The sequence below is a fragment of the Salvia hispanica genome, chromosome 1, assembly GCF_029641045.1.
Source record: "Salvia hispanica isolate PSC_SH4W2 chromosome 1, Shi_PSC_v1, whole genome shotgun sequence".
In the NCBI taxonomy this organism is placed as follows: domain Eukaryota; kingdom Viridiplantae; phylum Streptophyta; class Magnoliopsida; order Lamiales; family Lamiaceae; genus Salvia; species Salvia hispanica.
The window spans coordinates 49,928,990-49,953,987 of record NC_142692.1 but is presented as its reverse complement, the minus strand read 5'-3'; the positions used below and the strand labels follow the sequence as shown (position 1 = coordinate 49,953,987).

At 35.5% G+C, this 24,998-nt stretch overlaps 2 protein-coding genes across 4 annotated transcripts; both read left to right on the top strand.

The window, feature by feature from the left end:
- Positions 1–17,097: 17,097 nt before the first annotated feature.
- LOC125223282 (Thioredoxin superfamily protein) lies at positions 17,098–18,448 on the top strand. The gene is made up of 2 exons (XM_048126360.2): positions 17,098–17,298; positions 17,991–18,448. The coding sequence occupies exons 1-2, from the start codon at positions 17,154–17,156 to the stop codon at positions 18,242–18,244; spliced, it is 399 nt and encodes a 132-aa protein (XP_047982317.1). The 5' UTR covers positions 17,098–17,153; the 3' UTR covers positions 18,245–18,448.
- Positions 18,449–20,048: 1,600 nt separating this feature from the next.
- On the top strand, positions 20,049–24,456 carry LOC125220455 (monothiol glutaredoxin-S15, mitochondrial-like). 3 transcript variants are annotated; one of them, XM_089063665.1, is made up of 6 exons: positions 20,049–20,212; positions 21,765–21,899; positions 22,074–22,110; positions 23,028–23,094; positions 23,942–24,020; positions 24,098–24,456. In XM_089063665.1, the coding sequence occupies exons 3-6, from the start codon at positions 22,095–22,097 to the stop codon at positions 24,191–24,193; spliced, it is 258 nt and encodes an 85-aa protein (XP_088919791.1). In that variant the 5' UTR covers positions 20,049–20,212; positions 21,765–21,899; positions 22,074–22,094; the 3' UTR covers positions 24,194–24,456. The 3 variants fall into 3 exon arrangements, with proteins under 3 accessions (XP_088919791.1, XP_088919786.1, XP_088919790.1); XM_089063660.1 differs by having other exon boundaries at positions 20,051–20,212; positions 22,074–22,173; XM_089063664.1 differs by lacking the exon at positions 20,049–20,212 and adding an exon at positions 20,287–21,505 and having other exon boundaries at positions 22,074–22,173.
- The last annotated feature ends 542 nt before the right edge of the window (positions 24,457–24,998 follow it).

Sequence of the window (24,998 nt, the reverse complement as noted above, 5' to 3'; positions counted from 1 at the left end):
ACAACTCGAATGTGTTGATGCTTGTTATTTCAAAATAGCTGCTAACTCTGGCGCCGTTCAACACTGCGATTGAGCTATATCTTCAAAAAGAAGATATGACCTCTCTCCTTCAAATGACTAAAATACCCCCACCATTAATTCAACTACCATCAACTACATCTACTTAGGGCTGGGTAAAAATACCGAAATACCGCCCTTATCGTATCGAAAAAATACCTAAAATACCGAATTTTCGGTAAGGTATGATACCTTACCGTTTTATTTCGGCACGGTAACGGTATGAATTTTTATATACCGGGGTATACCGAAAATACGGTACATATCGTAATTTTAGGTATATACCGTGATTTTCGGTATATACCGATATCAATATATGTCAAATTATGTCAAGTAAATTCATACTTTTACCAAACAAATAAATATTTACATGTAGAAATCAAATCTTGCCTCATTATAGTTGTCGGCTAATCATGTAATTAAATATAAAATCAAATAAACTCAATTCGGAAAACTTGATATCGTTCAATCAATTAGTTTCAAACAAATATACTAATATTTTAGTTAAATTAGTTTCAAACAAATATAGTTGAACGTTGTGTGATTGTGTGGAGTTTAATTGTGGCGGTTTTTCTTAACATTATTTGAATATGTTTGAGTTTCATTAAATTTCATGTTTTCTACGTATTTTGAAATATTATTATCATTGTTTTAGTATTTGGAATTATTTACAAAATAATGAGATTTTGGTATGCCGTACCGTAGTCCGATTTACCGTAAAACACTGGTATACCGCAAAAGTACGGTACACCGAATTTAGGTATGACATATTGAAAATAAGATATGGTACCGATATTGAAATTTGTCATACCGAAAATAAGGTATACCGAAGTTCGGTATACCGAAAATTTTGGTAAGGTAAAGGTATGATTTTTTCTCATACCGAATTTTCGGTAAGGTATACGGTATGATGGTTTCGGTAAGGTATACCGTACCTACCCACCCCTACATCTACTCCAATTCAATTCTCAAGCATCCATTTCGCAAAAAATAAATGATTTCAAAATTGGCGGTCATATTTCGGGATTTCGCATCTGTGCCTAGGTCAATAATATCGGTTCATACCGTGTTCATCCTTTGAAGATCTTGTAGGGCGGCAAGTGTCGACGTTTAATTGTGCAGCGAAGTGAAGATCCGGTCGCGTTCGCTGTTATTTGGAGGTTGAATCCAATTGCACCTGCATCGGGTAACGCCTACGACTCATGGCTGAGCACAATCAAATGCATAAGGTAGAGTTTTTTTGAACTCCGAAAAAATTTCCATCTTCAATTTGTGACCGATCTAAATTTATTATGTACATGATACATCGAATATTGCTTGCTACATCTGATTGTTGTGATTGAATGCATGTTGTGGGTGTAAGTTATTTGAATTTAGCTTTCACAATTCCAACCAATTGATCTGCTGTTGATTTGTGTTCCATGAGATGTATGTTGGTATGCTCTGTTATAACGTACCGAATGTTGAAAATTTTGGTTTAACTTTTATTTCATTGGTGGAGTTGATATTGCTGGGGTTTAGTGCCCCTTGCACAGCGGAAGACTTGTACAAAACAAATAAATCAGATATTGATCTATTTGACCGATTATGCGATTAATCAATTCACATGTTAAACATGTAATTGCATGCTAGAACGCAAATAATTTATGCTCATAGAAAGTAAATCTTAAACATGAAAACTACGGTTTAGAGTTACCGATTTGATTCTCCAAAGAATCGACGATTGCTTGCGCCTTCTCCACGATGATGATCTTGAGTACTAGACCACAAATCTTCTCTCTGGTTCCCGAACTGTATCTCGATATCAGGGTGGGCTGATCTTATCAAAATACTAGGACTCGAATAAAGAAGACAGAAGAAATCCTTCTCCAATTAGGAGAGAAATTCGAACTCCTCTAGGTAGAGGGAGACGAAATTTTTGCTATTAAAAATTATGATTTCTGTCTCCTTTATTCTCCTATTTATATTAAGTTCTTTTTGGGCCCAGACATGGATCTATGGAAGGTTTTGGATATGGGCTCCCCCAATTAGCTTTTTACTAATTAAATTGAACCCACAATTTAATACAAGCTTATATTGGAATATTACGAGCAACCACTACAGAAGTAATATTGAACTCTCCCCATCCAAATCCGAAATTACAAGTAATCCGGGTTTCCGTTATTTATTATTTATTTCCCGCGCTTAAGATATAAAATGTCTATTTATTAATTAATGTCTGCTATGGACTTAATTAATTAATATCTTATTAATTCCAAGAGTGGACTTAGCAAGAAACATTTATTTATTATTCATAGAGTAATAAAACTCCAACTGGCCAGTTTTCCGAATAATAAAACTTTGTTCGAGCTCCTCTTGAGGACATTATCAAACGAGACTCACCTCGCGCATGATTCAACATAATAGCAATCCTAGCACCGCTAGATATTAATCACCACTACCCAATATATCAGGATTATTGGGTTGCAAAAAAACCCGCACCATTTGATAAGTCAAAGTAGTGCATAATCAATACCGTATGCTCAATACTAACATATGTAGATTAAGAAATAGTATTTTATCAAGACCTAGTCTTTCAGTAGATAGCATAAAGACACGTCTTGCTGTTAGATCCGTTCAGTGCTATACCACACCAATGTCATCTTATTTCAGTAAGGCTTAGAAATATGCGGACTGACATTGCAACCTTTCACGATAGGTAGTCTAAGCCTATCTAGGTTGTGAAATTCTTCTTTTTCTTTTGCAAAGCATTGCATAGATATGACCGTGTTACCTTAAAGTGGACGCCGCCCACAACCGGTCTATTAAGCAAAAGACTTAGACTTGGTTTGCTTCTTATACATTTAAATGTTTATAAAACATCTTATAAATGCACAAGCAAACACAATGTAATAATAATAGTGATTCTATTCGTGCGAGACTGCTCGAATAATACTGAATCGGGTTAAAAGTGGATTGTAGAGTTTTACGTATACAAGCAAGATTCTATTCGCGCGAAACTTGCTCGAAACATGCTTTTCAGTATACCAAACCTAACAGATATTGGGCAAGCTGAATTGATCTAGATTTTAAGACAAAGCATACATTGAATAATTGAGAGTACTGAATAACTTTCCTCTGCCAATCTTTTGGAATTTACATTAAACGACTTTTGGAATGATGTATATTTGCTTTTGTGCTTCTGTGGTTGTTCTTCTTTGTAGCTGCAATACTGCCAGATTTTGTTTTAGTAAAATTTACCTTGATTTAATCCATATAGGATCTCCGGAAGTGTGAGGACCCGACCACGGTTTTGATTATGCTTGAAGAAATACTAAGAAATCATCGAATCAATTTCCTCTTGGTAAGCATGCTACTTACTATGATTGGACCTAATCCCCGTAAAAGGAAACATGGTGGTAGATATACAAGAGAAGAATTGATCGAGTCAATTCCAGCCTATGTGAAACAATTAGACAGGCTGGTTCGTGTGACTGATCGATCATGTGTAGACAATTTACGGATGGACAGAAACACATTTGGTAGATTATGTCGACTTTTGCGTGACCGAGTTGGATTGATAGACCAAAAATTTGTTACCGTTGAAGAACAAGTTGCTATGTTTTTATCCCACCACAAAAAGACCCATATAGTTGGATACGATTTCATGCGTTCTTCCCAAACTGTGTCTAAATACATACATATTGTTCTCCGTGGTGTCCTTACTTTGCATGAGTTGTTTTTAGTGAAACCTGACTCAGATGATGAATGCACTGACCCAGGATGGAAGTGGTTTAAGGTTTGTTCCTTTGCACGAGTTGTTTATGTTAGTTTATAATTTTTATTCGAATCCTACTCTATTCTAATAACAATGACTTAGGGTTGCCTCGGAGCTTTGGATGTGACTTATATCAACGTGAGGGTGCCGATTGCTGACACACCAACCGAAATAGGAAGGGACGGATAACGACAAACACCCATGCGGTATGTGATCGATAGCTTCGATTCGTGTATGTATTTCCGGGATGGGAGGGTTCAACTGGTGATTCGAGGATATTACGTGATGCTATAAGCAGACCTCTCGGTTTGAAAGTTCCAAAAGGTAATTCAGTTAGATAAATGACTTAGTTAATATGTTTGACCTTGTAGACTTGTGCATTGTTATCCTGATTGTCGAACTTTCATTTCATAGATTGCTACTACCTAGGGGTGTGCATTCGGTTTTAGGTTCGGCTTTTGGCCAAAATCGAACCGAACCGAAAAACCGAATTTTTCCTAAAATGAAAACCGAACCGAACCAAACTAACCGAAAATCGAAATCCGAAAAACCAAAAATCGAACTATGAAAACCGAATTAAATCGAAAAACTGAAATTATATAAAATAAAATAAAAAAAACTGAAAATATATAAAATATTAAAAAAAACAAAGCCTGCAAATGTATACACAAAGACAAAAAAGAGTCCTAAACTATTAATTTACACAAAAAAATATAAAAATAATTAAAATGATCTAAATTGAAAAATATTACAAAATGAATCGAAGAGACAGAAATATTAAAAGATCTAGATTGAAGAAATCAACAAATTTTTTATGGAAAATCTTGAACACTCAAATAAACATGAGAGAGGTTTTTGTGATTCATATACAAGAACATTCGTGATATTAAGTCATCAACAAACATACACACATAAAAGGTGTGGAGCAACTGGAGGCGTGGAGAAGTTGTTCCATTTTGAGAGAAGTGAGAACAATGGAGAAGAGGCGGCGCGGTCGTGGAAGCGTGAAGGCATGGTGGCGTTGGGAATCACGAGATGGAGAAAAGGAGGCGACGCTGTGGAAGCGTGAAGGCTTGGAGGAGGAGAGGAGAAGAGAAGATAAGGCGTGGAGGAGGAGAAGAGAAGGCGTGAAGCTTCAGATTTGGCGGTGAATGAAATTGGAGGTAGAGTCCTTACAATTTTCACGTAATGTGTATTAGGGTTAGGTTTTTTAAGTTAAATAAATATATACATATATATATATATATATAGGATTTTGATCAAAACAAGAATTGGTTTAAATAAAGAAATCAAGGCCGAATCTGGTCCATAGGATTAGTTCAGATCATCTTAAGATTATACGATCCAATGGCTATATTAATCTCTTAAATATTATTATTTTAATCTCTAATAATCCTCTAAGGTTATTTATGTCATATCATCTAAACGTCTTTTATGCAATTCCTATAATTTTGCCTCTCACTAACAAATCATATGCGTGAGTGATGAATTATCATTCCATAACTTCTACTCTTTCATATCTTCCATATTCATCAGACGATCTTCCATTCATCTTCCATTAATCTTAATTCCAATGAGATTTATTATTCTTGTGCAATTAGTGTCCAGATTTCGTCGTTGTGTCGTGTTCCAGATAAATCTGTTCCATTTTCAATTCTATACCATCGTCGTTGGCAGATCCCATATATACTGCAAGTTAATACTCTATACCATCGTTTCTCATATCATTTTTCATTTCAGCCGGCGGTCATAATCGTAACCTACAAATATGGCATCCGACACACATTCTACTTCGCACGTAGATAATCAATCATACTCCGTTCTTGAGAATACATGTTATGGTTATGTTTTTTTATTTTCATTTGTTTGTTATGCTCTGATTCATATTTTTGTATTTTTGACTGTCACTGTCTTCTGTTTTATGAATCTTTTCACCTATATTATCTGATCGATTTTTCTGTTATGCTTCGATTTTTGTTTAGTATGACTGATTTTCATGGAAGATAGTTTGTACGCGTTGTATGCCGCGATTTGTCTTTATTATGACCTATTATCATTCTAAATCCAGTAGATGGAAACTTGTCTTTACTTCATCGTTAGTTTTTAGGAGTGTTCTAATTATGAATTATTACAGATTTTAATACACCATAATGCCCTGTAGAGCTTAAACCATTTGTTGGTCATAGCTTCCCAACATTGGACAACGCCATTGAGTTTGAAATCTCCTCTAGTTAAGGTTGTTCATGTTGTCCAATGCCAAGATGTAGCAACGCATGTTTATGTTGCTGAGAAGAAGAAGAAGAAGAAGAAGAAGAAGAAGAAGAAGAAGAAGAAGAAGAAGAAGAAGAAGAAGGCACAAACAATTTTGTTGGGGGAGATTTTGGGTTTGTACCAGGCTGTATGTGTCGATATTGATCAAATTCATGAGCTGACATCTATAGTTCGTGAAGCAAGACAACAGATTTTCGTCGACGGCGTAGTAACGTCTACAGCCCAAAAGAAGAAACTATTTAAAAAAATTATGAAGTTTGATACCATGTATTTTGTTTTTGAAGTAACGACAGTTTAAGTTTTTTTTTTTTTAGTCCATTTTATTTGCAATGTCACGTTGTTTGAAATTACTCGGTTCGTTCAGATTTGTATTATGCATTCTGGTACTCAGTAGTTTTTCGTCATGACTCGAGTATGGGATTATTATGACTCAATTTACCCATAAGTTTTCATGACCCAAATATTCATCTAATATGACCCAAAAGTAGATGATGTTTTGGGCATTGTAAGTATTCTTGTACTCAGTAGTTTTATGTCATGTCTCGAATATTCGATTATTATGACTCAATTTACCCATATGTTTCCATGACTCAAATATTTGTTTAGTATGACCCAAAAACATAGATGATGTTTTTGGTTATTGTTTGTGTATTCTTCTCCCGTACTAATATTTGATTTTTTAAATATGTTTAAAACATGAGAACAATCGTGTATTTGGTTTTTTTAATATGTTCAAAACATGAGAATATTCTTCGGTCACACTAATATTCAGTTTGTTTGATACGAACATTTCGATCAAATTGTATGAGACATTCTGGTACTCAGTAGTTTTATGCCATGCCTCGAATGTTGGTATATTATGACACAAATTAACTTAACAATGCTATGACACAAATATTAATTTACTATGACCCAATGTATCGAGTATTGCTCATCACATGGGCTATCGCCAACAAGAAACAAGAGGAAAGCATTCCAAGATCATTGTAATGGAAGTTTATCTCATCTTACAGATGAAATAATATATAGTAACAATGACATCCAGCCGACATATAAACATGATTTATAAAAGAGAATTACAAGCTCTAAACATCGTTTCATTAAAATAGTGGTAATCTAAACATCCTTTCGGTGCTTTTGGGATCGGCGGTATCTTCTTCTTCACGTCGTTCTCTGATACACTTCGTGACATCCAACCAATTAAAGTGAAAATTTTGCCAGATTTTGTCAATTTTAAGTCAATCGTTGTACGAAATCATACTAACCTTTTCCGTCAGGCCTCGCCGATCCAGAAGCTCGAGTGTCGACCATTGTTGAAGTAGGATCACCCTCCTCATCGATTTCAGAATCGTATTAGTATGACATAACGTTACCATCAATTATCTTTGCCCACTTTTGCCTCCAAATTCGCTGCATCAAGACGAGGTTAATACTCTTCAATAAACAACAATTGTGTAGTTGAGATACAATCACAATCAAATCAAGTCATGATTTATTTTGTCCGACCTTTTCCAGAATTAGTAACATATCTTGCAGTTGCTACCCCTTTTTCACTTTTTGCGGAGATTTTTTTTTGTGATGCTGTATATGAAGCATCACTAATTTAGTGTTTAACATTTACACAAATAAAGCAGATTATGAGAAAACACACGAACAAAAAACAGAGTGCTCAAAAAAGAACTAAAATTTCATTCCTTCAAATAATAACCCAAATAATGTAGTCGACATACCTTTCTAGAATTGAATTCTGGGTCAGATTTGAGTTGAGTTTCAGTCAAATTGTAAAAAAAAAAACTTACAAACCTTTTCCATCATGTGTCGCGGTTCCAGAAGATCTTGTGTCCACCATGGTTGAAGAAGACGCTCTACAAATCGTGCTTGTCAAGTATGGGTTTAAAGTCGATTTTGATGCCCAGACGATTCCTTCGTCGCCGAAAATATAGTTTGAGTTTAGTAGGGTTTGGGTGATTTTGATTCTAGTCTGTAGGGTTTGTTGATTTAGTGATGTATTTTTGGTGAGAGAGGGGAATTGAATGGTGTGAGAACCGAAGAATCAACTTAATAGCGTGTGGAGTAATGATCCCAATTAATCCGCTCTTAAAAAACGGAAGGGCGGTTCATTATATTTTCAATCCCTAAATTACCCTTACATGACACAGATCGCTCCTATTATGACCCACAGAAAACGTTGACCAATCCAGATCGTGGCCATTCATATCCAGATCATCTCCAAATCTAACGGTGGGTACATGGTCTGTATTTCTATACTTAGAGGCTTCTTTTGATAGATGAAAACCCTATATATATATATATAGGAGAGCATTAAGTTCCTTTTACCCCTTTAGATACTATTTCCTTCTTAATCACATCCATTAGATTATAGTAGTGGACGGTCAAGATTAGAATTCTGAAATAATCCCGTGTTACATTATTGGTACCATTCTGTGCATTACAAGGTTATAATAGTAAACATATAATGTCTGGAACACGTTTCAAAATGGAAGGTCCGATAATTAAGCGGGATGTTCATAGACCTTCCAACTTCTTACTCTCTCTCTCATTCTATCCCATCAAACCACGATCAAACAACTTCTCTCCTTTTTCAAACCCCTTCCAACCCTAGCCGCCGCCGCTCAAAAAGCTTGGAACCTACCACAACATCGATTCTCACTCTGAAAAGTGACGTGGGTCGACGATTCCGAGTCTCAAAGTTCAGATTTCAGTTCGAGCGCGCCGTCGGTCGACTATTCATCTCCAATTTTCATATACGGTACGCTTATAAAGTTCCGATTTTTAGTTTGATTTCTTTGAAAAAATGTGAAATTGTGAGCATTAGATGATGCGTTATCAATTTTTGGAAGTTTATTGTTGGTTTCTGAGTTGTATTTGGTTTGATATTAGATTTTTGGGTTGAATTCGTCCTGAATTTGTCGATTTTGCTTTAAATATACGAGTTTGGGTATAGGTTTTATTTTTGTTGGTTCTGTAGACGAATTAGGTGTGGTTCTGGTGTAGTATCTAAAGTGGTTTCTGTTGTTGTTGTGTGTGTTAGTTTTGCGATGTCGAAAAGAGGCCGCCCCTTCAAAAGCCAGCCCAGGCAGACCGAAGGTGAGAATGCAGCGCCATTTTACGAAACTGATAGTGTGTTTTTCCTTAGTTTGATGTATTATTTAACATTTGTTGTACATTTTTATGCTTATTTTTTTTGCATTACAACTCTATTCCATCGATGTTTAGTTGTTACTTGAAGTGATGTCCATTTTTATAACATTATTCAGTACATTTTCTGCATTATTTGTTTGGATTTCAACATTACTGATGTATGTGTTTAGTAGTAGTGCTTATTTGGTTGGAATCATACATTGCTGATTATTGAGTTTTAAGAAATAGTAGGTTGCTTATAGTGAAGTTTCATACATTATTTAACGTTTTTTGAGCATTTTGTTCCTTATTTTTTGCATTACAACTCTATTCCATCTCTGTTTTAATGGTGCTAGAAGTGGTCTACATTTTTGTTACATTATTCAGTTCATATTTGGTTGGATTTCAACATTACAGCTGTATGTGATTATTAGTAGTGATTGCTTATTAAGTTGGAATTGTCCATTATTGATTAGTGAGTAATAAGGATTAGTACGTTGCTTGTAGTCACGGTTGGAGATCAATTGATTCAATTTTGAATTCGATTTTCAGTGAATTTATGGTTTATTCTGATAAATTTGTGCGTAACCGTCGGTTTTCGCAATTTTGAATTCTATTTTCACTGAATTTATGGCCTATTCTGATAAATTTGTGATGAACAGACGAACAAAGTGAGGTTAGAAACCCTAGCTGCTTCAAAATAAGAGAAACTCCAATGGAAGAGTCGATTTCTGCCCGATTAACACATTCGGTCGACGCAACACCAATTTAATTGGTGGAAGATTTTCAATCTACAACAAGGCATGGTTCCAAAGTTTCGATTTTTGGTAAGAGACCAGTCTCCGAGTCGATTTTAGCAGTGAAAACACCACAAAGTCGACGATTTAGAGTTTTATACTAAACATAATGTACAAATATTCCGTGTAATGCATTTTATTTACTGAGTAATGGACGATTTGTGTCCTGTAATGTATATGTTTCATAGACGTATTTGTTCTGATTTTATGAGTAGTTTTAACTTATAAACATAATGTGAATATATTTCAGTGTAATGGATTTTATTTACTAAGTAATGGACGATTTGTGTCCTGTAATGTATATGTTTATAAGACGTTTTTGTTGTGATTTTATGAGTATTTTTAACTGATAAACATAATGTACAAATATTTTAGTGTAATGGATTTTATTTACTCAATAATGGACGATCCGCGTCTTGTAGTAATGGACGATCTGTACATTATTCACTGATCCGTGCACATTATTAGATACTATTAGTACATTATTTACTGTACCAAATCTTAAACGCATTAAAAATGATATTTAATTCATTTTGTGGTGGTATAACCTAGCCTCATGGGTTGCTAAACCCAAGGGGAATGATTCAATCTCTATGCCCTTTGTTATGGTTATGTTTGTGAGTGAGTACTACAACCTAGCCTCATGGATTGCTAAACCCAAAGGGCATGAATTCAATTTACTTTCAACATTATTCTATTCAAACTGTACATTATTCACTGATCCGTGCACATTATTAGATACTATTAGTGTATTATTTACTGTACCAAATCTTAAACGCATTAAAAAATGAAAATTAATTCATGTTGTGGTGTTATAGCCTAGCCCCATAGGTTGCTAAACCCTAGGGGAATGATTCAAACTCTCTGCCCTTTGTGATGGTTCCGTTTGTGAGTGCGTACTACAACTTAGCCCATGGATTGCTAAACCCAAAGGGCATGAATTCAATTTCCTTTCAACATTATTTTTTTCAATGTGTATATTATTCACTGATACGTGCACATTATTAGATACTATTGGTACATTATAGCCACTTTCGTACATCAAGGATTAATTATATGGAACCAAAAACAAAGAATAAAAACATAATATTTTTATGGTAATAAATAACTAAGTGTGCGATTTTTATAGTCAATACTTTTACGAGAAATCAAACTAAGATATTGTAAATCTTTATATATTAATTTAAGTAAATTATAGATTGACTAGTCAATGTGCTAGTGGCGTGATTTTAGGTAATTATGAAAAATAAATCTGAAAATATATTTACTAAACTTAATGGAGAAAATTAAGTTAATAATAATGGAGAGAATTAAGGAAGATAATAAACCGCTCCAAAAAAGAACTTACAACATTACCCTTTTCTCATTTTTTTTAAATATTTTAATTAAATACATGTGGCATGATTTGGGGCCATCAGATTTTGAAATTGAAGGGCCGAGATTGAGAAGGAAAAAGAAAAAAAGATGGGAAAAGTATATGAATACATCCACACACACACACACATACACACACACACACACACACATATATATATATATAATACTATAATATATTAAAAATATTCGGTTTTTCGATTATTCGGTTTTTTTTTTCTCGTCCGAACCGAAAAATCAAAATTTTTTTGAATTTAAAACCGAACCGAACCGAATTTCAAATTTTCAGTTTGGATTGGTTGGTTTTCGGGTTTTTTGCTCACCCCTACTACTACCTTTGCGACAATGCATATGCCAACAGCGAGAGCTTCATCACACCATATAAAGGCGTTCGCTATCATTTGAAGGAGTGGGGTCCTAGAACCCAAGCGCCTCAAAATCCCCAAGAATTGTTCAACTTGAAGCATACTAAAGCGAGGAATGTCATCGAGCGTTCTTTTTTCGTGCTTAAGATGCGATGGGGAATCCTTCGCAACCCGAGATTCTACCCTATCGACGTACAAACCGACTTGATTATTGTTTGCTTCCTGCTTCACAATTTCATTTGTACTAATATGGAAGTCGATCCGTGTGAGGAAGTCGAAAGCATTTAACCGGATGATGGCTATGGGAGTGATAGCGATGAGCCGGTAGTGCCTACGATCAATGTGGTCTCACCATCAACATTGTGGAATAAGAAGAGGGATGATTTAGCTGATGCAATGTGGGGTCAACGAATGAACGGGTGAACGTTGCGCTTGAGTTTAGGCGTCAAATCCTTTTAATTTATGAGTGTAGAATTTCTTTTTCGAACAACATTTGGTTTGTAATCAAGGATTAAATGTGATTGTAGGATACATTATGCATTATGAATTGTTACTTCGTATTTATTTTCCTTAACTAATGATTAGCAGGTGAATTGTTACTTCGTATTTATTTTCCCTAATTACTGATTAGCAGGTAAATTGCCGAATCACTTTTGTGTTGTGTTTGGCTTAGTTTGTGCATTTTTTTTACAGTAATATATGAAATTCGTTGTCTTTAATTTATGTTCACATAATAATGAGTTATCATCTTTGATTTATTCCGTGATCAATTAGCATTATCAAAAAATAACTAAAACTTTTTTGAAGTACACAACATAAAAAAAATACCATATATATTTTGGAAATACCATATACCTAATGATAAAGCATTAGGAAATTGAAAATTTGCAATGATCAAATGGCAATACACACACCGACAAGCATCCATAAAACTATTACTTAGTCCCTAAACCCATACTACTTCATACTACTTCATGAAACTACTTTATCCACAACTACCTACATACTTCCGACATTCTTAGGCACGTTCAAACCACACATGAAACGTAACGACAAATGCATCAAAAAGCTTGAAATGACATCGCACTCCTTCTATCAGATTATGATCACTTTTGAAACGAGACCACCCGTGCTTCACCTGTAGCTTCCTCGCACTCGCGCTGTGTTTGAGTGACATTATCCATGTCCCTCCTTCTGCCACAACTCACAAGATATATGGGGGCCTTTAGTGTTGCCATTGAGGTATGACGTTTCCAAAATTCATATGGGATCTCAATAGTGCGATTGAGGTTTGTCCTGTTGAGCGAAATCACGAATGTGGGATGGCCGTCGATGTCGAGTGCACCTCTGTCGTCCTCGTAGTCTTCACCGTTACTTGATTCAGTTTCCGTCTCAGATGGCACATAATCATCAGAGGTATCGATGTTCGGGGAGTAGCTACCCTCTGGGTCGTCGTCGTCTTGAACAACTAAAATTAACGAGATTGTAACTATTACAGATGCATACACATGGTATTTGATTTAATAATTTTCGATCATACTTCCAACAAAATAATTTTCGATCATACTTACTGTCGATGTCTCCTTGAGGTGGATGATACGCTCGGATTTTGTACTGTTTTAAGGCCATTATTTGGTCCGCTTTTTATGTCAAAATCACTCTACACGTCCATTATTTGCATATTTTATCTATTTTGGTATTTTGACGTGTTTTGTGAGAAATGTGCATAATTGAGTCGAAAAAGGGAGCCAAAACCTAAATTCTGGAAATCTGAAGTCAGACGGCGACCGCCACGAAGTTGTACGGCGACCGCCGGCGCCTGGCGGTCAGAGTAGTGCAGCGGTCCACCTCAGAAAATTACACTTGGAAGAGAGTCTCGCCCGACGACCGTCGGAAGTCATGCGGCGGTCCGCCGCCGAAGGAACAGAGACTCTGGACTCCAACGCGGCGACCGCCGGCCAACGTGCGGCGGCCCACCGGAGAAAGGCGGCGAATTCAAATTGCCCTAGATCTGCTCCAAGATTTACCATATTTTGAAGATCTTTCCTTCTACAATGAGGATTGACTTTCCCCTTTAAATAAGACCTCAAGCTTCATCAAATTAGAGAGCTTCTACTTGCAAAATAATTCACATAGATCAAAAGCTAGAGTACTTCAATTGTGCAAGAAGTTGGAGAAGGATTTCAAGAACATCAAGAACGAAAAGGATTCAACCTACGAGTTTTATTTGCTTTAGTTTTATGTTCAAATTGTTTTCCCTTCAATCTATGTGTTTAGCTTATTCCATTATGTGTAACTGAACTCATAGGATTCTAGGGATGTGTTAGTAACGACTTTGGTTATACAATTCCTTTTTCTATTTAATATCCGTTTTGTTTTTACGTTGTTTCTTCCCTAAGTTAATCTTGATGCTTCATGATTGAGTGACACAATCGTGCATGGTTTAATATAGCTTGCTTCATAACTGTGAGAGAGTTCTAGCGAGTTAGGTCCACTTAGTAGACGCTACAGTTAGCTTCCCTTAAAACGGCACTGTTAATTGAGAGTGAGGACTTTTCAAGGGTCTTAGGAGCTTTTTGGAGTTACGTGTTAGGATTGACAACCCTAATCTTGTAATCAACGTTTGTATCGCATGAGCATAAACTAGGCGACTCGTCTTATCAAAGTAATAATTGTGCTAGGGTATTGTAGTTTGGAATTTGTATAACCATAACTGTGAACGCACATCCCTGGAATTCCCTTATCTCTATCGTTTATCTCCGTGTTTTAATTTCATCTAGTTGTTATTTGCTTTCAATTCTGTTTTCAAAAGTTTCCAAAATTCTCTTGATCTTCCAGATAGTAATTGAGTCCTAGTAGAAGATAGACACTTTGTGTTTGTCTTCCCCGTGTTCGATATCCGATACTGGCCTTTGGCTATACTATTTTTATTTTGTATACTTGCAGATATTAATAATGTTATACAATAGTGCACCAGTGGACAGTGGGTGCCAAAAACTTGACTCAACTTTATCTTACCCAAATAATACCTGCAAGTGTACAGGATTATTGTAGCAAATAGCAAGGAAGAGTATATCGTATCTCACAGAGACAATTAAGTGTAAACCTAAGTACCACAAACCAATTTCGATTACTATCCAGACGATCAATTTTGGTTTTGAAACTAACAGCTACTGAAACTATATAAATTAAGAGATTGTAATAAAACACTTAAACAAGAGAACAAAGAAGCAAGTTGCAGACAGAGATGAAGAAATATGCAGAATTCAAGGATCCGATGCACAACTCATAGCTTAACCCAATTGAAATTAAATTACCATTTAAAGTCTCCAGAAATTGTTGAATCAATCACGAATATGAATTTAACACTTTCCCAAGGTGAGAAATCCGCAGATTAAGTGTAACAATTGAAGTCCTCTTCTAATTCTTAGAATTAACTCCCAACATATAGATTAGATTAATGACCCAACTCAGAATCTCAACTCTCCCGAGTTTTATTGAATAAAGGTGTGGATTATTCCTCTTTCAAGATTACTTATTTCACCTCCCGATTACTCTAAGAAACTCTAACACTGCCAATTGATGATCAAGCAATTGACAGGAAAAAGCACAGGAATAAACTAAACAATTACAAGAGCTAGATTAAAACGAAGTCAATTGGATTAAAACTATGAATCAATGCATCTTCACCAAGAATTCTAGATAAAAGAAGTTTAGTTACTCAGATTCATGGAAGAAAACAAGTCTAAACTAAGGAAAACAATGGAAAACATGATACGAAGTACAATTGGCAGAGGAATTGAAGCTTGAATCTTAAATCTTCTTCCAAGAGTGCTTGAGAGAGATGGAGTGTGTGTTTTACGGCGGTAGAGAATGAGTAGAGTTTCCCTAGATCTTCTTTCTTATTCCCCTCTTCCAAAAATCGCGTTTCCAATAAGAAAATCGCCAGAATTACGTACCCGGCCGGGTGGAATTGTTGTACATGAAATTCACCCGGCCGGGTGAGAAATCTTCGGTAGTCTCTGGACTGTTGCAGATATAAATGCGTCACCCGGCCGGGTACAATTATTGTACTGGAAAATCACCCAGCCGGGTGGGTCTTCTCTTGAACTCTCTGTCCACTTTACGGCTTCTAAATGCTACCCTGCCGGATGGCATTAATGCACAAAACATCACCCGGTCGGGGGAGACCCTTGTTTCGCCCATTTCTGCCTATTTTTGCCTAAAACACTCAACAAACACGTGAACTCCAAAACATATAGTAATTGGCTGGAAATAACCATTTTGAGCACAAAAATTCAACAATTAAGCATATCAACATACCAATCACGACACTAAAATACAAGCCTGAACATGTTTGCGGGAAACCGCAGGTTCTCTGAAAAGTAGTCGTCATATAGACGCTGATGTGCAGCTACGTGATCCCGATCAATCACTGCTCGGCGGTGGACAACCTGTGGAGGGCGAGGTATCGCCTGCTGTTCCACCCTACGCATGTACCGCTCCATCTCGCGGTTCATGTAGGCCTCCATAGCCTCGTTCATCCTCCGTTCGTACTCCTCAGCATCCCCACCACTACCACCACTGCTACCACTCGCGTTACTCATCGCTCGATGATGCTCTTGTACAGAAAGTTAGAGAGAGAGAAAACTCGTTAAAACAAGTTGTGCAAATAAAAATGAAACTAAAATCGCGTTTATATAGGTTTAAAAAAAATGAAAAAATCAAAATTGGGCGCTGGCCGATCGGCACGCCACAATGGCGGCCAGCGCATCGGCCAGTGCCACGCGATCGGCTAGCCCTGGCCGGTTTTTTCGCCGATTTTACGCTAGCCTACTCCAAGGGTTCGGCTAGCCGACCGGCTAGCCGCGTGAATCGGCTAGCCGATTGGCTAGCCGGCATTGGAGAGGCTCTAATGCAAGTTTCGTCCTTATTAGTTTGTTTTAAATTTAATTTCCGCACTCCAAAAAATGCTTTATTTAAAAAATTGAACCTGATCAGAATCACCAATCTTTGAACTAAGACCAAAATCGGATGCAGAACCAAAACTATAATCAAAATTGTGAAGCACTGAAGCCCTTCATGGTCTGATTATGATTTCAACATTTTCGGAACCGAAATTGATTGTTCAATGACAATTAACACCTGTAGTCATGATTAAAATTGAATTGCGATTAGTAAGTTACATTTGCAATTTGATAAGTTCCAAATAAAAGAGCATTCACCGCAATTAAATCGTAATTAACTTTTACTTAATGCGATTAATTAATTAGTACAGCCGAAAAAGAGCGTTTTTGACTATATATATTTCAGACCCATATAAACCCAAATTTGTTCATTTTTGAATTATAAACAAGATAGCAAAAACCCTAAATTCTGGAAAGAAAAAAAATGCCGATGAAGGTGCTGGAAGCAACTGTGGCTACATTTGATGGCGTGTTTCAGCAATTTACCAATGAAGCCGCGAATAACAAGGCGAACTTTATCCTTTTCTATGCTGATAAAGAACCATCCACCAATCTTAGTTGGTGCCCAGGTACACAATTGAAAGAGATTGGCTGGTTTAATTTAGATTATTGCACTCCATTTTTCACAATTCAATCATTGAAGATTCGTTTTTAATCGCTCAACGGTGTTTACCGATGATGCTTTGACAGCTTCAATTCGCTTTCTAAAATTATTCTGTATTAGTATCTTTACAATTCTTCTCAATTCGCCAAATGTATTCTTTTGTCACTCTGTACTGTACATGCCAAGTTAGAGGAAGAAATTGACAGTGAAATTTCTGTTCAGTGATTATGACATCTCTGTACTTGAAGGAACAAATTTAGGCATGGATATGATAACTCTTTACTGTCCTCTCTTTGTACATTGGGTGGTCTGAATGCTTTGTTCCAATATATTGGGCGTGTGTGTGCATCAATTGTACTCCTATTTAACAAATAAAATGTTGTTTATCAAGTAAGTATATTCTTTGCATAGTTCTCTGGTTCCTGATTTGTAGCCTCATTGTAGTCCGAGCGAACATTAACATTATTCCACGCTCTGATGCATTACTACCAGGCAACTATAAGCTTGTTTCTCATCGCGATCTATTTAAACTGTTGTTGCTTGTGTTTCTCTGAAATTCTGTCAACCTAGTTTTTATTGCAATTCCTTGTTTCTGTTTCATTTCCTGTCAGCTGTTTTGTTCTCTTGGGTGATAATTTAACTGGTTTTCTACTTCAGACTGTGTTAGAGCTGAACCGGTGATATACAAGAAGCTGGAAGAGGCTCCAGGTAATGTGGCATTGTTGAAGGCCTATGTTGGAGATAGGCCTTCTTGGAGGAATCCTCAGCACCCGTTGAGGGTCGACCCTAGGTTCAAGCTCACGGGAGTTCCTACACTCATCCGATGGGAAAATGGTTCCATAAAGGGTCGTCTAGAAGATCATGAGGCTCATCTGGAGAAAAAGATCGACACCCTTCTGTCTGAAGATTAGAGAGTCTTGCTTCATGGCAGAGGAGAGCTGTGGTGCCTAATAAATAAGCTTTTCTCCATTTCATATAGTTTGGCTCTTTCAGATTTACAGACCACTATGTGTTTTCATGAATAATATCATCGCATACCTGAAAAATACTGTTATCACATGGTATAATTGGCTTTACATTTGAGGAACCAACAAAATAAATGTTTTTTCTTGAAACTCATAGTATAACTCAAGAAACTAAAACGCACCTTCTCTTTTGAATAGAATGAGCAAGTCAACATTATCCTAAATTCTGTTGCCAATGCACAACTTAAGAGGCTCCCGGTATTTCAAAATTGTGTCCTGGTGCAGGAATATGAAGCCTCTTGTGTTTTTGAAACTATTGAAATATTCCTTTATCGAAATCTTGTTTCATACCATTATACTACAACTATGTGATATGAAAATTTGGTATATACTACCTCCGTCTTCCAAAATTTGTCCCACTTTGACCTGACACGGGTTTTAAGAAATGTAATGGAAAGTGAGTTGAAAAAACTAGTAGATTGTGGGTCCTACTTTTATATATTAGTTTTTTTTATAATAAAATGTGAATAAGAATGAGTTAGTGGAAGATGAGGTCCACTACAAAAATGGTAAAAGTGAAATAGGACAAATTTTGGAGGACAGACGGAAATAGAAAAATGGGACAAATTTTCAGAGACTGAGATAGTAACATATTATTGGTTTCACGATACATCGAAAATAATCTAATTATTAATAATTAAATTTGTTTAATCATAAGAAAATGAGAAAAGTAATCTGATTCTTTAAAATTTTATATTATATACAAATTAAAATATCACGATTTTTTCCTTGATTTAGTATTTTAATATAATGCTTTATTTTGTACTCCCTCCGTCCCATAAAAGTTGAAACAAAACTTTTGGGCACGGAGATTAATAATTTGTATTAAATAAATAGGAGAGATGAAAAAGTAGGAAAGATAAGAGAGAATAAAGTAAATGATGGAATAAAGTAAGAGTGATTAGATGTTTTGTCTTTTGTTAAAAAAGGAAATGACTTAACTTTGTTGGGACGGACTAAAAAGAAATACGACTCAACTTTTATGGGACGGAGGGAGTATCTTATACTCTTTCAATTCCTTAAAAATAGATCATATTTCCATTTTGGGATGTCCTTTAAAAAAAGTCTATTTCTATTTAAGGAAACTTTTTTCTTTCTATTGAGAAAGAATTCCATTTTCTACTTAACTTTTTTTTAGATCTTTTTCTTACTTTACTAATTTTGTATTATACTCCCTCCGTCCGAGAATATGAGTCTCATTCATTTCGGCCACGAGTTTTAATAAATGTTGAAAAAGTGGATGAAGGAAAGTTAGTGGAATATGAGTCCCACTTATTTATATTGGTTTTAAATGATATGTAAGTAGAATAAGTTGGTGGAATGTGAGGTTTTTTTACCATTTATGATAATTATGAACTGAGATTCATATTCACGGACGGACTAAAATGGAAAAATGGAACTCCTATTCACGGGCGGAGGGAGTAACCTTTATGGTTTTAAAAAGTTATCTAATTTATTAAGAACCGAAGGAGTACTATGCTTTTTTAATTTATTACTTAGATAAGTTTAAGAATAAAATTATAATTTCAGAATCCTAACACATTTTAACACATTTTTAAAAATGTATTTGGTAGGAAAATATTTCTCAAGAATCATAAAACCAGAGTACTAATTCTCAAAAGTATTTTTCCTAATAGTTCGTTTATGTTAATTCAGAATATATAAAAAACACGTTACCAAAATTTATTACTCAAAATACAAAAATCAAAGTATTGTAGGAGTACCATTTTAGTTGAGCCGAACCACCGCCGCCTCCACCTGCTTGCTGACCGGCAACGCCGTCACCTGTCGCTCTTCTCCTCATTATTAGTTTTACACCTCAACTTTCTAAACCCTAATTCCACCCATAATTAGGTATTCTCTATTTCTAATGGGCTTTGTTTTCCCATTATACTTTATTCGATTATGCAATTCGCTATATGGATGTTAAATTTCTTTTCTCTATTCGTTTTTTTTTTTATGTAATTTTGGAATACTGCATGCTTGGTATGATATACTACTACTAATATGGAGTAATTTCCATGCTCAAGAACCGTACACTTTATCAATTTTGTTCCGTTTAATTTCTGTTTCCTGAGATCAAATCGAAGAACTTTGTGTTTATTAATGCATCTAACAATAATTTTTTTCTTATCTGAATCACGAGAATTATCCCTTTATGAGGTCCGAGAAGTCGAATCTACATAAAAGAACCAACTTTTTTGTGCAAATATATGAGATATGTGGCAGTGGCCTTTGTCTTACACAAGACTTCTTTTATTTTTCCCTGAGGGTACTCACTCTCAGGATGCTTAGATATCTTCAAGTTCTGATTTTTGACATTTAGGTTTGTATTTAGAAGAGTATCTTATTGATGTCGTTGAGCTCAGCTTGACATAAAAATTGTTAGCAAACTGTGTTAATGCTGTTAATGTGAAATTGATTTAATCATCTATGAAGTGTGACATTCACATATTTACGTCTACTCTTAATTTTTTAGACTGCATGGAGTCTGGAGTAATCTTTTCTATAATTGCCTTGGTTTGCAGTTTTGGGAGTATGGCAAGATCTTTAGCTAATATTTTCTACAAAGGCATTTTTGCAGTTCCAGCTGCTAGTTCAACTCTAAGTTTATTTAGTTTAATGTTGCTTAAAGATCTCTAAACTATTATACATTTTCATTGCGTCATTTTCTATTTTGATTGGGCTGCTGGGGACCTATCCATTGCCGAACAGATTGGTCTTGTTTGCTTGTTTGTTTGTTTCCTACTCCTTAAAATAGGAAGCATGAGCTTCAGTATTCCTATTGCATGAGAGAAACTTGTTGGTTTATTTTAGTTAACTTAATATCTCACTATCATATAAATTAGAGTAATAGTAGAAAATTATACCAATACTGTTCATTAATTTGAGTCACCTTAAGCCTTCTGATCCCTGAAATGTGAGAAGAGGATGACCTCCGGAATAAGGTTACAGTGGGCCATAATCATACTATAAAGACATATTATCATACTTCTTGCTTGAAAAATTTCTTTAACTTCTAGAGGGGCCTGATTGAGAACAAAAACGGGTACTGCTTGTGCTGCTGGAGAGGCAAGCATAATGTGTATCTGCAGAATTTCTTCCAAGCTTTTTATTAGCAGGCTCGTGATGATAAGATATTAACTTGTACGTATTTAGTTTTACGTTTGTGTTCTATTATCTGATCAACTATGACATTAATGCTAATTTACTTGGGAAATATGTGTGGAACTAGGAATTAGTATATCATTATATAGTCTTCCTTCCTGTCTTAAATGCATACTTACCAACAGAAGTGTTTGATAAAATCGAGCTTCTACTAGTGAATGGGCTTTTAATGTGATAGTTATCATAGTTCACAGAATTCTGATTCTGATATTCATCTGACTTGTGTTACACCCTTTAGGCATCTGGATCCTTTTATCAGGGCATACTTTGTTTTTCCACTTCTGTGCCCAGTGATCCTGATACACATGAAGATTTCAGACCCACGACTAAAGTCGAGACTTCTGAAATCTCCTTGAAGGTCATTGTTGAGCAGGTAGGACTCTTGAGTTTTCCCAAGCTTCTGCAACATGGTTGTGAATCACTGATGATATGAAGAATTGGTGTTATAAAATTTCATAATGCTCTGAAATTTTGTTTTTCCTATTAGTTGTTTGGCCCAATAAAGATATTAGCCCAACCTGTTAGTTATTTTATGGTGAATATGCAGGATATTAAAGAAAACCCAGTGATGATATACATGAAAGGTGTGCCAGAAGCTCCTCGATGTGGATTCAGTGCACTAGCAGTGAGGGTCTTGAGAGAATATAGTAAGAAACGAGGAAGATTATTTTTGTGCATCCTTACTTTGTTCCTGTCTTGAACATTTTATACAACAATTTTTCTGGACCAGCCATTTTGTGGGTTGGGCAATAGATGAAAGTAGCTACTTCATTTGGTGAAGTATGTAAAAGGAGCTTGATTTAGTATCTGTATTATCCATCGATAGGTTTTATTAGACTTTGCTTAGATATACTGAAGTTCTGATTATCGAAAATTTGAGATAGATGCATGATATTTAGGAGTTCCCTTTTTCATAGGAGTCTGTTATTATTTCCATGTTTATTTTTATCTTCATGCTTATCTTTCATAGGGTTTGTTTTCATTTTTATCTTTAATAGGGTTTATTTTCATGCTTTTCTTTAGTATTTTAAATTGCATGTACGATTAAGAGTCTTTTAATTTTCTATAAATGCCTCCTTGAGGAAGAGAGGTATCCAGGGACCAAATAGTTGTGTCCAGAAAGTGCCGTGAGATTAGGACTCATTTCTTTCCTGGCCATGGATTTGTCCCTTTCATTTATCAATTTCAGTTTGCTATCTTTCTTTTTATATTCCTCCATAGCTAGCTCATTTATATTTCTCTCGAGCAATTCACCAAACACACTAGTGAACAATAGCATTCATTCAATCAGTTTATCATGCCACTCGTGAGCAGCTTGTCAATTCCAACACCTTCCACCTTTAACTCCATACCTAGTTCATTTGTTTCAAAAAAATGAAGCAAGTTACATCTTGATCCCATCAAAATGTTCTATACAGAGCGTTTGTTTCTAATTAGTGCGATCCATTGTACTATTTTTGGTTACACTGACACTTGTTTATCTTTCATATGGCTTTTGCAGATGTTCCTATTGCTTCAAGAAATATATTAGAAGACCTTGAGATAAAGAATGCTGTGAAATCCTTCAGGTGACTTTACATACTTGAATGTTTTGGAGCGTGTGATGACTGAGTGGTTGCGAACATGTAATTGTCTTTGATGATTAATTGTTCTGTATATAAGAAACCTAAAGCCCTGAATAAGATTTATATGAGATTACGAGTGGGTTATAACCATTGCTAACCACCAGCACTTCCTTTTTGTGCCTTTTTAAACATCTCTCGTTCTTCCAATTGATATTGACACTATTGGAGTTTGGACAAAGCCTTTATGAAGACATTTATTAATCAATTTTCTAACTTACCTACCTCTCAAGTTAAGCCTATATCAGTGCGGCTTTTATCTTTAGAAATCTGTTGCTTTGGAAACTTACATTGGAAAGTGAGGAAGACGAGAATTTTATTTGCACACAATATCCCTAAAATTTATCATTATGCTATTAATAATATCACCGGATTTCGGCTAAAAAATACTATTATTAAATATTTTATGGACCAGTTTATAGGAAGTAAGGTCAAGTCAAGTTTTGTAAATTACTATACTTGTTTTCAGATTTTGATATTAGTGTAAGAATGTATTGTATTCTTTACCTTCATGTGGTCCTTAAACTAATAAGAATGGTCTACATAGGAATCACTTCTGTAGGGGAAGTGATTCTGTATGTACCCCTAATCTTTTGAGGTGTTAAACATTAGTACTAGTATTATATAGGTTTATGTGTTTGCTACTGTCCATATTCTACCAAGACATGTATACCTATTTGAGCAGGTCACTAGGCATTGGTTTGAGCAGCTACGGTGTTTAAATGAAAAATCGTGTAGAATTTGTTTTGTTTCAAACAGAGTGGTTATTCTTGTATCTATCTACCTGTTGCAGCCACTGGCCGACATTCCCACAAATATACATCAGTGGGGATTTTGTTGGGGGATCTGATATCATTCTTAGCATGCACGAGGTATTTGTTTTCTACCTTTTTGTTTTGGGTTGATCACCACATCCTTTTTTGTTGTAATACTCTTGTTTGTCATGCAGACTGGTGAACTGAAGGAGATCCTGAAAGCCGATGCAGAAAAACAGCAACAAAACAGATTTATACGCAGTTGCTGGATGAATAGGATGATCCTCTAAATAATGAAACTATGGCATTGTCGAATAGTTAAATCAGATTTATATCGGAAAATGATTTGTAACAAAAATAAAAGGTGCAGAGTCATTCATGGTATGGTAACAACTAACGATGTTTTGTCAAGGTAGGACAGTAAATTAATGTTTTATTTAGAACTTAGTATTTGTCTATGTATAAGAATCAATAAAATATACTTGTACAAAGTATGTTTCAAATGTTCATCTTGAGCGTCAGCATAATGAAATTGAACACCAGGATTTATTTACCTATTTGCGAGTAGTAATCAAGCTCTATATATTCTTGAGGAGTCGTTCACAATTAAACATGAGATGCTTTAATTTGTGTTGGGAAGTTGTGGCTATGGCTAAACGCTTTTGAGGAGTCCGAACACTTGACCAAGGATAGGAAGATGTATCAGCTGGTTTAACAGGAAAAGGGTGCGCAAATGAGCAAAGCTGGAAAGGATCAATGCTGAGTTCAAGCAGTTGCTCCAGCAGCGAGAAATCAGGCTTGTGAAGGAGCGAAGCTGAGGTGCAGAAGGAAATCCAAGAGAGCTGGGATGGATCGAATCAAATGGGTAGGATGATGCTAGATGAATCGAGTCGAGTTGGATTGAGTTGGATTAATTTAGTCGACTCTCAAATAAATTCAACAACTAATTATCAAAATATATAAATTCCAATGCAAACTCATATTCACACAAGATGCTTAATTCTTTAATTATGCTCGAATCATTATCTACAGAATTGTAGGGTTGCAATGCAAAAAACTGGTCTCTTGTTCTTGAAAAAAGATATAATTGCAAGT